This window comes from Acyrthosiphon pisum, chromosome A1 (genome assembly GCF_005508785.2).
Source record: "Acyrthosiphon pisum isolate AL4f chromosome A1, pea_aphid_22Mar2018_4r6ur, whole genome shotgun sequence".
Classification (NCBI taxonomy): domain Eukaryota; kingdom Metazoa; phylum Arthropoda; class Insecta; order Hemiptera; family Aphididae; genus Acyrthosiphon; species Acyrthosiphon pisum.
Window position 1 is genome coordinate 153,534,699 of NC_042494.1, and position 12,878 is coordinate 153,547,576.

The window sequence follows — 12,878 nt, forward strand, 5'->3', positions numbered from 1 at the left end:
AATATATGTTTTTCGATACAGTGAACGGCCTAGCGTCAGACCGTTGCGCTCTACCATTAGTCCCAGCTTAGCTAATTCTAACCGTTAATTAATTCTTCTTCTTGCTTCTTCATAAATAAATTTGAAAATTTCTGAAAAAATGAGTATTTTAGAATTGTATTAGAAAGAAAAAGTGAACGCGCGTACTCTCGCAGATAAATTTGGAATATGCGAACCGAATCCTCCGATTTAATAAATAGTAAAGATACGGTGTTTAAACTTTGGAAATCCGATGGTAATTAAATGACAATTATAAAACGTCGTAAAACAAAATCAACTTATAATATGAATGATGTGGTGTTCGAATGGTATTGCAAATTATTGTGTATATATTTGGTTCGCGTGGTTCTGTGCTGTAGTAGGTAAATTTCAATGCGACTCTGCCGTCAATCTCGACAACATAAATGGTTGCAATTCTTGCACATGAAGTAGTCTTCAATTACGGGGTCGTTAATTTTAATAATACATCTTCTCATAGTAACTCGCCGATCATAAGAGATTAAATGTTCAGGTTGATCAGTTATTTCTGGTTTGAAATGTTGTAGATCGCGATCAGAATTTAATCGCGGCATATAATTAGGTTAGGTTAAAAAAATAAGTGTTTTTCGATACGGTGGACGGTGTAACGTCTGACCGTTGCGCTCTACCATTAGTCCCAGCTTAGCTTATTCTAACCGTTAATTAATTCTTCTTCTTGCTTCTTCATATCGAACACATATTAAGAAACGTCAACGTTGTCGAATGCAACGCAATTGTTGAACACTTAATAATAATTTTATGTCCCCTTGTGTAATGTCATATTGCCACTTTCAGAGAATGATTTGTCTCATACTCGGCGTTGGTGTTTAATAGCTCGATGTACGTTGGCCCCTTTAGAAGTGTACAACTTGTCTCGTTATCTTCCGACATGTTGTCGTTATTATGTCCTTTTTTTTTTAGATTCGGAGCGGAGCGAGGAAGCTATTGTTTTTATAATGGTGTTTATTTTTTTTTTTTTATTCTTTTTATATCCTGTATACAAAATTTCTACCAGAAGGTGTGCTTCGATTTCAACATATAGTACCTTATCTTTTAGCAAATTGGATAAAGGTAGTACTGTAGAGGGGAACTTATGATATCAAAGATGTGGTGTACGAATGGTAATGCAAATTATTGTGTATATATTTGGTTCTCGTGGTTCTTTGCTGTAGTTGGCAAATTTCAATGCGACTCTGCTGTCAATCTCGCCATCAAAAATGTTTGCAATTCTTGCACATGAAGTAGTCTTCAATTACGGGGTCGTTGATTTTAATGATACATCTTCTCGTAGTAACTCACCGATCATAAGAGTTTAAATGTTCAGGTTGATCAGTAATTTCTGGTTTGAAATGTTGTAGATCGCGATCAGAATTTAATCGCGGCATATAATTAGGTTAGGTAAAAAGAATATATGTTTTTCGATACAGTGAACGGCCTAGCGTCAGACCGTTGCGCTCTACCATTAGTCTTCTTGCTTCTTCATAAATAAATTTGAAAATTTCTGAAAAAATGAGTATTTTAGAATTGTATTAGAAAGAAAAAGTGATCGCGCGTACTCTCGCAGATAAATTTGGAATATGCGAACCGAATCCGCCGATTTAATAAATAGTAAAGATACGGTGTTTAAACTTTGGAAATCCGATGGTAATGAAATGACAACTATAAAACATCGTAAAACAAAATCAACTTATAATATGAATGATGTGGTTTTCGAATGGTATTGCAAATTATTGTGTATATATTTGGTTCGCGTGGTTCTGTGCTGTAGTAGGTAAATTTCAATGCGACTCTGCCGTCAATCTCGACAACATAAATGGTTGCAATTCTTGCACATGAAGTAGTCTTCAATTACGGGGTCGTTAATTTTAATAATACATCTTCTCATAGTAACTCGCCGATCATAAGAGTTTAAATGTTCAGGTTAATCAGTTATTTCTGGTTTGAAATGTTGTAGATCGCGATCAGAATTTAATCGCGGCATATAATTAGGTTAGGTTAAAAAAATATGTGTTTTTCGATACGGTGGACGGTGTAACGTCTGACCGTTGCGCTCTACCATTAGTCCAAGCTTAGCTTATTCTAACCGTTAATTAATTCTTCTTCTTGCTTCTTCATATCGAACACATATTAAGAAACGTCAACGTTGTCGAATGCAACGCAATTGTAGAACACTAAATAATAATTTTATGTCCCCTTGTGTAATGTCATATTGCCACTTTCAGAGAATGATTTGTCTCATACTCGGCGTTGGTGTTTAATAGCTCGATGTACGTTTGCCCCTTTAGAAGTGTACAACTTGTCTCGTTATCTTCCGACATGTTGTCGTTATTATGTCTTTTTTTTTTTAGATTCCGAGCGGAGCGAGGAAGCTATTGTTTTTATAATGCTGTTTATTTTATTTTTTTTATTCTTTTTATATCCTGTATACAAAATTTCTACCAGAAGGTGTGCTTCGATTTCAACATATAGTACCTTATCTTTTAGCAAATTGGATAAAGGTAGTACTGTAGAGGGGAACTTATGATATCAATGATGTGGTGTACGAATGGTAATGCAAATTATTTTGTATATGTTTGGTTCTCGTGGTTCTTTGCTGTAGTTGGCAAATTTCAATGCGACTCTGCTGTCAATCTCGCCATCAAAAATGTTTGCAATTCTTGCACATGAAGTAGTCTTCAATTACGGGGTCGTTGATTTTAATGATACATCTTCTCGTAGTAACTCACCGATCATAAGAGTTTAAATGTTCAGGTTGATCAGTAATTTCTGGTTTGAAATGTTGTAGATCGCGATCAGAATTTAATCGCGGCATATAATTAGGTTAGGTTAAAAAAATATGTGGTATAACCATTGATATATAAATTAATATATAATATTAATATTTATATGTGTATGGGCTAAACACTCCTTCCACAATCAACAATAAAATACTGGTTAATACAATTTTTCGGATTGTTATAATTATTTTTTTATTGGAACATTTGTCTTATCCATATAACAATTACTGAATATGCGAACTATAACTAATAACTATACAACTAATAAATAACTACTACTGCAGCAACTAAATTAATTATTTTTTAAGTATCGGCTTATGTCTAACTTTGATGTTAATTTCTCTTATCAACCACTTTAGTTTTTTAATAAGTATTGGTTAATTTTAATTTTTTTAATTGGCATATAAGTTATTTGAAAAATATAATCAATACCTAACTGTAAATATATTTATGTTAAAAATAATCATATTGAATGGTTATTTATATCTTGAGATATAACGTAATCTTATGTTGTTTATATTTGTGTTTTCCATATATTTTTTTAAAACTACTCAACCATGTGTATTTTAATTTAATTTTTAGTTTAAGGGTAATTTGTAACTCTCTATATCCGACACAGTATATCGATAATTAATAATGTATATTTGTATTGTGTACTTGTTGTTAAATAAAAAAAATGTTGTATTCAATTAAATAGTAAGAATTATAAGAAATAACTTTTCAGCTCCTCCAAATTGGTTTATTAACCCATTTTATTCCCCCATTCTAATCTTATTTTGACTTGTAACCTGTCATTGCACTCGCTGTTGGCGAAAGTTATGGTTACGACCAATCACCACTTGGAGATCAATCACTATGCTTGTCCGACGTTGCTTAGAGTTTTATCAATATTATATTACAGGAAACAGCACCGAAAAGGCTTTCGCTTGGACAGTCTGCATGTTAGTTCTTAGGAAGCTCTTCGCCCGTCTGTAAGGTCTCATGTAGTCGCTGACGACCTCACGTCATCCGTTCAAAGTGCAAATGATCATTACAAATAATAACGATGGTGAGAGGGTGATGTTGGGTCCGGGGAGGCTGCTGCGACCCTCCCCAAAATTTCAGAAAAACAAAAAAAAGTTTTCAGGGTTCTTTGATCATAATTGTACGACCTAAACCGTAGGTAACCATATTATAATAGATTAATATAATTAATTGTAATTTGCATGAAGTTACTGCAAAAGTCTAAAATGTTATATATTACCTAACCCACTATTATGTTATGATAATATAAATACCAAATTTATGATTATGAGTTCAAGTGTCCAATAATATAATTTCTTAGGCTGTGGATACCATATTATTATTATTTTCAAGTTAGTTTATACGGTGTGAGATTTTCGATCATAGGGTTATTTGGCCAATTAATGGTCACGCGGTCGTGACTTGAGTGCCGAGAAGAACAAAAAATTAAGGAAAACCGGGAATTTTTACACAAAATCGGTTTTTGACAAAATCGATTTTGGTTTTTGGTATAACTCTAAAACAAATGACCGAAGAAAATTTGAAAATTTCACTGAATGTTTATATTCTCGTTTTCAATTTTGAAAATATTTTGACTTGTTTTGAGCTGTTTACGGACAATTTCAAATTTTATATTAATTTTATAGCTAAGGATTGAGAATTTAGAACAAGGTTCCACGTAAATAGGTTGTATATAAATTACTTTATTCACAGTTTAAAACTTTTATTTCACTGTATAACAAGTATTTTATTATTAATCCCCCAACTTCCAATGACCCGCCCATCTACAATAGCCGCCATTGGCCACTCGTATACAATAGTAGGGTATTAAATATTTGAAAAATGATTATCGATTGACGATTATTGTATGCGCCCTGAGTAGGGGCAACCCGAAGGACCACTCGGGGGACGCTCGAGAACTGAATAAGCCTGGTTTGGGCCAATGCCACCACTAGCGCCGACTATTTAGGTGTGTAGGCAACTAAAGGTGACCTCGCCTGATATTGGGTTGGGTAGCCAACTAAATGTGCACGGTGACGACAACGACAAGGACGGGAGAGACCTACCGAGGAATGAGGATGGTACAGGCTAGTTATGGGTGGAGGGTCTCTGTGATCGAGTCGGTTTGGTGCAATGACCACAAAGCTCGCAAACACAGGGACTTAATCCTAGTGAAGTCTTGAGACGATGAGGGAAATAAATCAATAAGCAGATGACCTGGGCGGCCTCTCACACAACAGACGTATATCTGTTGCTGGCGGACTTACGCGACGACGAATGACGAACCAACGCAGACAGCAACCAGGTTCCCGGGTTGACGGCGACAATAATAATAATAATAATTAAAGACTTACGGTTGCGTATTGGAGATCGTATTTTTATTGAAAGTAGATATAAAGGTTTATAGCCACACACAATATAATAATAATAGGCAACAGAGGCGGTTTGAATATATTATACTTGGTGGTGCAAGACAATATATAGACACCTCTTTTCATCATAGAAATTATAAATACGCTTTCAGCAGTTTCAGCTACGATTATCATTTATCAAATTTCAATGATTAGGTACTTCATTACTTTATTAAACATTAAAATTAAACATTGCGGTAAGCACATACTCAACCAAGACCACCCACCCACCCACCTAATATTGGTGGTGCAGTGCACCAAAAACAGTATACTCAAACCGCCTCTGATAGGCAACCGTGTGCACCAAAAAAATATAATATTAATAATTTGACAATATACGTAATAATAATGATCGTGCTCGCTTTAGTAGCGGATGACACATATAAATAATATCGATCGCTATATTAGCGGATCACAAAAAGAATATAAAGGTACAGTCGTTTTAATAACGGACCAAAAAAACTAAAAACATTTTATAATAATAATAAGAGTAGTAATAATTAATAGGTCGTTGGCCGCAGAAAGTAAACAAAAACAATACAAAAAAGAGATAATATAATATATACCTATCTGAGGCGACAGGCCGACCGATAGTACAACAACACAAGGAGATTAAACAAGTACAACAATTATAATAATTCACAATCAACAGAATGAGAGGTGTATGGATGACAAGGGAGCTGATAGGGAACGGTCGTCGTCGTCGCGCGTAATTGCACACCGCGATGCGCTAATGACTTGGCGCGAACAATTATACTATATATTAAAATTCTACTCTATACTTTTGGATACTGCCACAGAAAAGAAGAAATTTAATTCGGTTCTAGTAAATATCACCTTAGATTAAAATATATATATTTTAGTATATTTAATATTTTAATCTATAGTATCACTTATAAATAATATAAATGTTACCTACTTATTCGACTATTCTAGGATGAAAAGTTCTCGGATTTACTGCGAATAAAATCATAATAAGCTTTACAAAAAATTAGGTAAATTCATCGACTATTTCATTCACACAAATGCTTGTTAAGAACAGGATATCATGAAAAACAAGGCACTTGACAATTTACCAACTGTAGAAATTAAATACAAAGGCATTACCAGATGTCGGTCAAATTTTAAAAATCCAAGTCCGAAAAGTCATATTATTCTAATAAGTAATAGATTTAATAATTATTATTTCATAGCTATAAGATCAGAAGTAGGTACAATAAATAGGTACTACAAATTACAATGATGAAGTTATTTTTTGTGACTTGGTAGTGAACTTAACTGCAATTATTGACTTTAAAATCATCTAAAATAATTATATTATTATAGGAACTAGTACCTACCTAAATAAATAATATTTAGGCCAGTCAGTCGATTATGTTATAAATTATAATATATGATTTTAAGCTACCATAATATAAGCTATACTGCAGCTACTTTGGAATTTCAATATTTTCTTGTTCAACAGATTTTAAAAGAATTTCAGCTATATCAATGTTTCTAATTGTTTAAATAAGTATGATCCATGTTTGTGTATACAAATTGTCATGCAGCTCATTAAAAACTCTACCAAGTTCTGAAATTTTTACCATTGTGAAATAAGTAATTTTAACAAAAAATCTTAATCCTCCAATATGTACTGATTTTCGACCCAAAGCGTATGACACGCTGTGATAAATTTGAACTTTGTGCAAATATTTTTAAATATTATTTTCCAATACTCATTTACCCCCGCGTAGCTCTAAACTTTAAATTCGTTATGTTTATATCACGTGGTTTAAACAACTTGTTCTAAACGTTTTGTTCATTGTTTAAAACGAATAAAACATATGTTTAAAATGGTGTAAAACCCAAGTGAATAGTGTGTTTTTTTTAGTTCATTACTATAATAATATAATAATAATAATAATAATAATAATAATAGATATCCTTCAGAAAAAAAAGTTAAAGTACCTATTAAATAATTATATATCTATTACCATCCTTCATTTTAATTTTTTTTTTTAGATTTTACCAAATTTAAAATGTCTTTACTTATCTAATACCTAGTTAATATATACATAATATAATGTCCACATAGAACATCCATTCAGAAAATATTTAGAATACATTTCAAATATTTTTAAGATTTAAAATAAGTAATAAATAAACAGTAAAACATATACTAGTGCACGGCATATTGGCATATAAATAAATTACATATTAAATTAAAATTAAGTTATTTTAAATATACTGTTTAAAACATTGTTTTTAATTGCCCCTCTGGAGCCACCCCTGTCCCATGGCTCCTCATAAGTTTAAGTTAGTGGGAATTAAAACAATAGTTGAGCGTAAATACAGAGTCAGAAAATCACACAAAATGTTCTATTTATATCTAAGATTTGAAATTTTCATACAAAATTCTTCTTAAGTTGTTCTACATTTAACAAAAAAAAGTTTACCGGAAAGTTAAATTAATTTTTTACGAGCGTTTAAAGTTAAACATAGGATTTCGCCCATAAATATTGACATAATATGCTCATACAACGATTTTTTTATTTTGTTATTCAAAAACTATTAACTATGATAATAGTTTTTAAATAACACAGTAGTCAATTTAAATTATATAGTTTGTATATATGCATATTTTTAGGGTCGATGACGCAAAATGTTAAGACCTGACTGCCCGAATCGATAATTTTGTTTGTACAAATAGTATTATTTTTAAATATTATTTGCAAATTACGATATTATATAAAGGAAGTCATCTGGTAATTTAGTAATTGGCTTTATTTTTGAGTACCTACTTTAGATTTACCGTATTCTAAGCTACATAATAAGTAATAAGTATATATAATTAATTATTATAAATTATATACAATATTATAATGTATGTGTGTGTACAAGATGGGATTTGACATCTATTGAACACCTGACACTTAGTGGATGGTGAACCACTTTCGATTCTTCGAAGAAAATTGTACCTATTTCTACTTTTTCACGGTTGTATTTAAATTTATAATACTGTGCCATATAAAATTTAATAAACAACAATAATACATAATAATAATAATAATTAATAAGACTCTCAAAATAATAATTAAATCGTATTGTAATATTACATTATATAATAGGTAGGTACATAATTATGAATTACGCCACAACCACTGCAGTAACAAATTCTGTATTTTTAATAAATATTAATTACCTACACTAAAATAAAATATGGGTACCCTCGCGAATAGGTCAAACCCCCAGACATCAAAAATGTAATTTATAATAATTAAATTATATTAATCATTGATTATAAGTTATAACTATTAATTAATTACCCCCTTGGTAACTTACTACTACCACATAGGTATACCTACTAAATTGAACTATATCATCAAATATCAATAAATTATGAATTTATCATTTAGTAACTTTTTAGCATGATTAGTGACTCACCCTGTATACCTACAACACTACTTTTAAAATATATTATTTAAATGTACATAAACATTTTTTTCGAACATTGTCTTCAATACAATAACAAATAAATAATAAGCTATTATATAGGTAGGTATTTAGGTTATTAATGACTCTAGATTTGAAATAATACTTGAACAATAAACACAATATAATGCATTGATACATGTACAAGGAATATAAATAATAATACTAATATAAATGGTTACCAATAGTAGGTAGATGGGTATAGGTAAATTAATTAATTATGCAGATTAAAATATAATTTGATATTGTTTTCTTTAAACTAAGTTAATAGCGTATACCTATTAATTATGTAATCACCGATATCACGTTCGTATAACATAGTGGTAGGTACATATTATTACAATTTATAATATTACGAGAGTGACTTACGATATTCCCTACTTTCGATATTGAGATAATTCGATGATTTTCCACAATTTATTAATTATTCGCGACGGGTATTCATTCCAGAACTAAACTCACCATTGTATGGTTCTGGTAACAATTATAATACAATATAGTAGTCGATAACATTTTTTACCGTCTTAAATTATTTTTTCTTGTATAATAAGTTTATGTAAATTATTGTTTTATTAAAATATAATTTTTTCATGAAATAACCATCGGTGGTTCGGAGTCAATTATTTTTGTGTGTGTGTATTATTTTATTTTTGTCAATCAATATCATTGAAGTACCTACAGGAAATTTCATAGACAGCCAGACGGGTACGCATTTTACAATATTATGATAATAGTATAATATGAACTTAGGTATTTATTATTTTGTATGATTATTTAGTAACGGTCGACGCGGGGAAACAAATTTGTGTGTGTCTTAATTAATTAATTGTACGTCGCACAATATATAGGTACAGATAGGTGTTAGAAATATCGAAAAATCTCGATCGATTCGTTATTATTTTTATTTTTATTAAATTTTAATATATTTTCATCATGGCGCACACATAAATGGATCCAGTTTTGGTTAAGAGAACGTCACACCCGCATGACGTGTTGTTTCCTCTTAGACAAAACGCGTTTACGCAGTCTGAGTAGAACTCACTCAATTTTGGTTTTTTAGAATTAAAATACCTATTATAAAATTGAAATATGAGAACATTTCGGTGTGCAAGACGGTGCATTTTTTAAAAAGTTACAGGTCGTTTAAAAATGTTGAACTGGCGTTATTTCTAAACAATATATTGAGTGTTATATTTGTAAATTAACAAAATATTGTAATCTTTTCATTTTAAAATAGGTATTTACTATTTTTACTCTATAGGACCAAAATTGAGTGAGTTCTACTAAACTGGGTAAACGCGTTTTGTCGATGTCGTACGTGTGTAAGACATAGCAAATTTAACGCTCAACAGATTAAAAGATGTATAAACAATTTACGATTTTAAAATACTCATAATTCAATTTTATTAGGAGGTCATTTCACTTTAATTTTAAAATTAACGGGGCTAAACGTGATCTGCTGAGCGTAAAAACTGAAATATAAACTGTAACTAAACTATAGTAGCTAATAGTTATGGAACACTATCGTTAATAATATTAAATACATTTATTTTTATTATAATTAATATTTTTCAAATACAAATTAATATTAATATAAAATTAATAAAATTAGACTTAATGGAAATACCTGTTGTTGTTATCTCATTATGTATGAATTATACAATCTCAATACAATAAATTGTAATTGGCAAATTATCACATTTCTATATAAGTACCTAAATATAAATATTCTAATTTCTTAACCCACCTGAATCCAATTAATTCACTTTTAAATCAGAGTACTATTTCCTTATTAAATTATATTGTAGATATCAACTCAATTTAAATTAAATATTGTAAATGTTTAAAACTTTACAGTTTTGCGTTTTTAACCAGACAGTGTATTAGTCATTAAATTACGGAAGAACTAAGAAGTTATTCTTTGTTTTATAGTCAATGTAGGTATATTAAGTAGAAGTAAACTATAGGTACCTAATAATTATTCTGAATGGGTTCTCGGACTTATCAAACACGCTCAGAGCTTCAAGAAATTCAAACAATTCAAACAATTCAAACTTTTAAAGTTGGTTGGAAATTTGAATATTTCGAACACTTTGAAAAAAATCAAGTCCGATGTTGATACCATTATAATATATTACACACAATTTAAATAAGTTATTTAAAATCACTAAGGTGGGCAACTTAATGAAAATAATTAACTCAAGTTAAGTTAAGTTAAGAGGACACAAGATCAATAAGTTAAAAGTTAACAGTTAACAAATTATAAATTTAACTCGATAAGTTAAAAGTTAAAATAAAAAAAAATAATAACTTAACTCAGTTTAAAAAAGTTAATCTATTTTTTTTTAAATTAGTATGTAAATCACATAAAGAGTGAATGTGTCTTTCTAGTTTCTATAATTTATAAATTTTAAAAAATAATTTTATTGAACTTTTATCATAATGTACACCATATACCATTTTACTTTTACTCCACTATTATTTAATAATATAAACTATACTCATCTCAAATTAATAATTTAACAAATATATTTTTTTTATATCGTATAGCAATTGAATGTCATAATACGTGAAGATGATTACATGACCTTCATATATATTATAAGTTATATAACATTAAAATATAACAATTGTTAATTTGTAATTTAAAATTATTAATTTTATTAAAAAAATTTATAATTGCAACTCGCATAATATATAATTTACAACTTAATAAAATATATTAATATGTAATATAGATACACAAAATTATGTTATCAAGAAATATAACAGAAATGTTTTGTTTTTGTATTGGATTATTTTTATTTTATACTGTTATAGTAATATTTACGTATAAACAAAAAATTTCAAAATGTTTTTAACTTGATGGATTTTTTTAAAATCAACTGAGAAAAACTAAGTTATTTCAACTGTAAATTAAACTAGTTAAGTTCATAAGTTGATTAGAAAATAAACTGACTAGTTAAGTTAAAAAGTTAAAAAAAGAATTAACTTTTTAACTTAACTTTAACTTTTAAACTAGTTAATGCCCACCTTTGTAAAATTATTACTTTAGGTTGAATGGAAAACAATGTGGAAGAATTCTAGAATGTTGATATTTTTTTTGATCTTCTCATTAGTCGTCTGCTGTACATTTTCAGAATTGAATGGTAAGTAATTTGATTAAAACACTAAAACGTATATTATATCTAATTGTTGTAATATCATCTAATATTTATACTGCTCGTATCTTAAGAGCAAGTTAAATTGAGTATCTAGGTACTATCTATGTAAAATAAATAATAATAATACAATTTAAAATTAAGTTCTTACACAAATATTTTATTAAACTAATAACTGTAATAAGTAACAACTAATAATAAATATAATATTTTTAATGTTGCCTCGGCCCATAATATAAACAACCAGAAGTCAAAACTACCTCCGATTTTTATTTATAATCTACATTTTAAATGCAATATTGGCAGATTGATTTTGGTGCTAAGATTCGGAACTTAATTCAACATTAAAAAGTACCTACAAAATATGCTTGCCATTTGAGCTTAAAAAGTACAAATTTGCTCTGAAAATATGCACTTATTTTTTTTTTACTCACAATTTTCATTAATACAGATATGATACCTATAAAAAATATTTTTATAAATTTTACTAAACATTTATTAATAAATACGGGAAATGCAAGTTAACTAGAGATTAACAAACATAATATCTAGTGAAAACTCTCAAAATAAATAATATACATTATAGGTAGGTACTTTTATTCTTTTTATTGCCAGTTTTTCAAACTGTATTATAAACTTATCACTATATATTGTCAAATACCATCTAAAAAAAAAGATTAAATTAAGAAGTATGCTCTTAAAACTACAAAATCACTAAATGTACAAAACTTTGCACTTCTATTTTATAAAAGTTTATAACTTTTAATATTTTTTTCGTAGTGTCGTGAAAATAATTGCATGATATTACTTAGCGCAGGAGTTTTATTTAAGCTGAAACGCATCCTACCGTCTACTTATTATCTTATACTAAAGTCCTACCTGGAAGATCGTTTCTTCTCGGTACGTTATGGTTCATCTACCTCCTCACCAAAACCCATAAATGCAGGAGTCCCCCAGGGCGCAGTCACTGCTCCTCTGCTATTTAATATTTTCGT

The 12,878-nt window shown here is 29.3% G+C and overlaps 1 protein-coding gene across 1 annotated transcript in view; it reads left to right on the forward strand.

Moving 5' to 3' along the window:
* Positions 1-9,122: 9,122 nt before the first annotated feature.
* LOC100163453 (vitellogenin receptor) overlaps positions 9,123-12,878 on the forward strand; it is a 22,891-nt gene continuing 19,135 nt past the window's right edge. The window contains exons 1-2 of the mRNA XM_016802324.2: positions 9,123-9,427; positions 11,778-11,871. Coding sequence (XP_016657813.1) covers positions 11,793-11,871 — 79 coding nt within the window. The 5' untranslated portion in view covers positions 9,123-9,427; positions 11,778-11,792. The remainder of the gene's footprint in view (positions 9,428-11,777; positions 11,872-12,878) is intronic.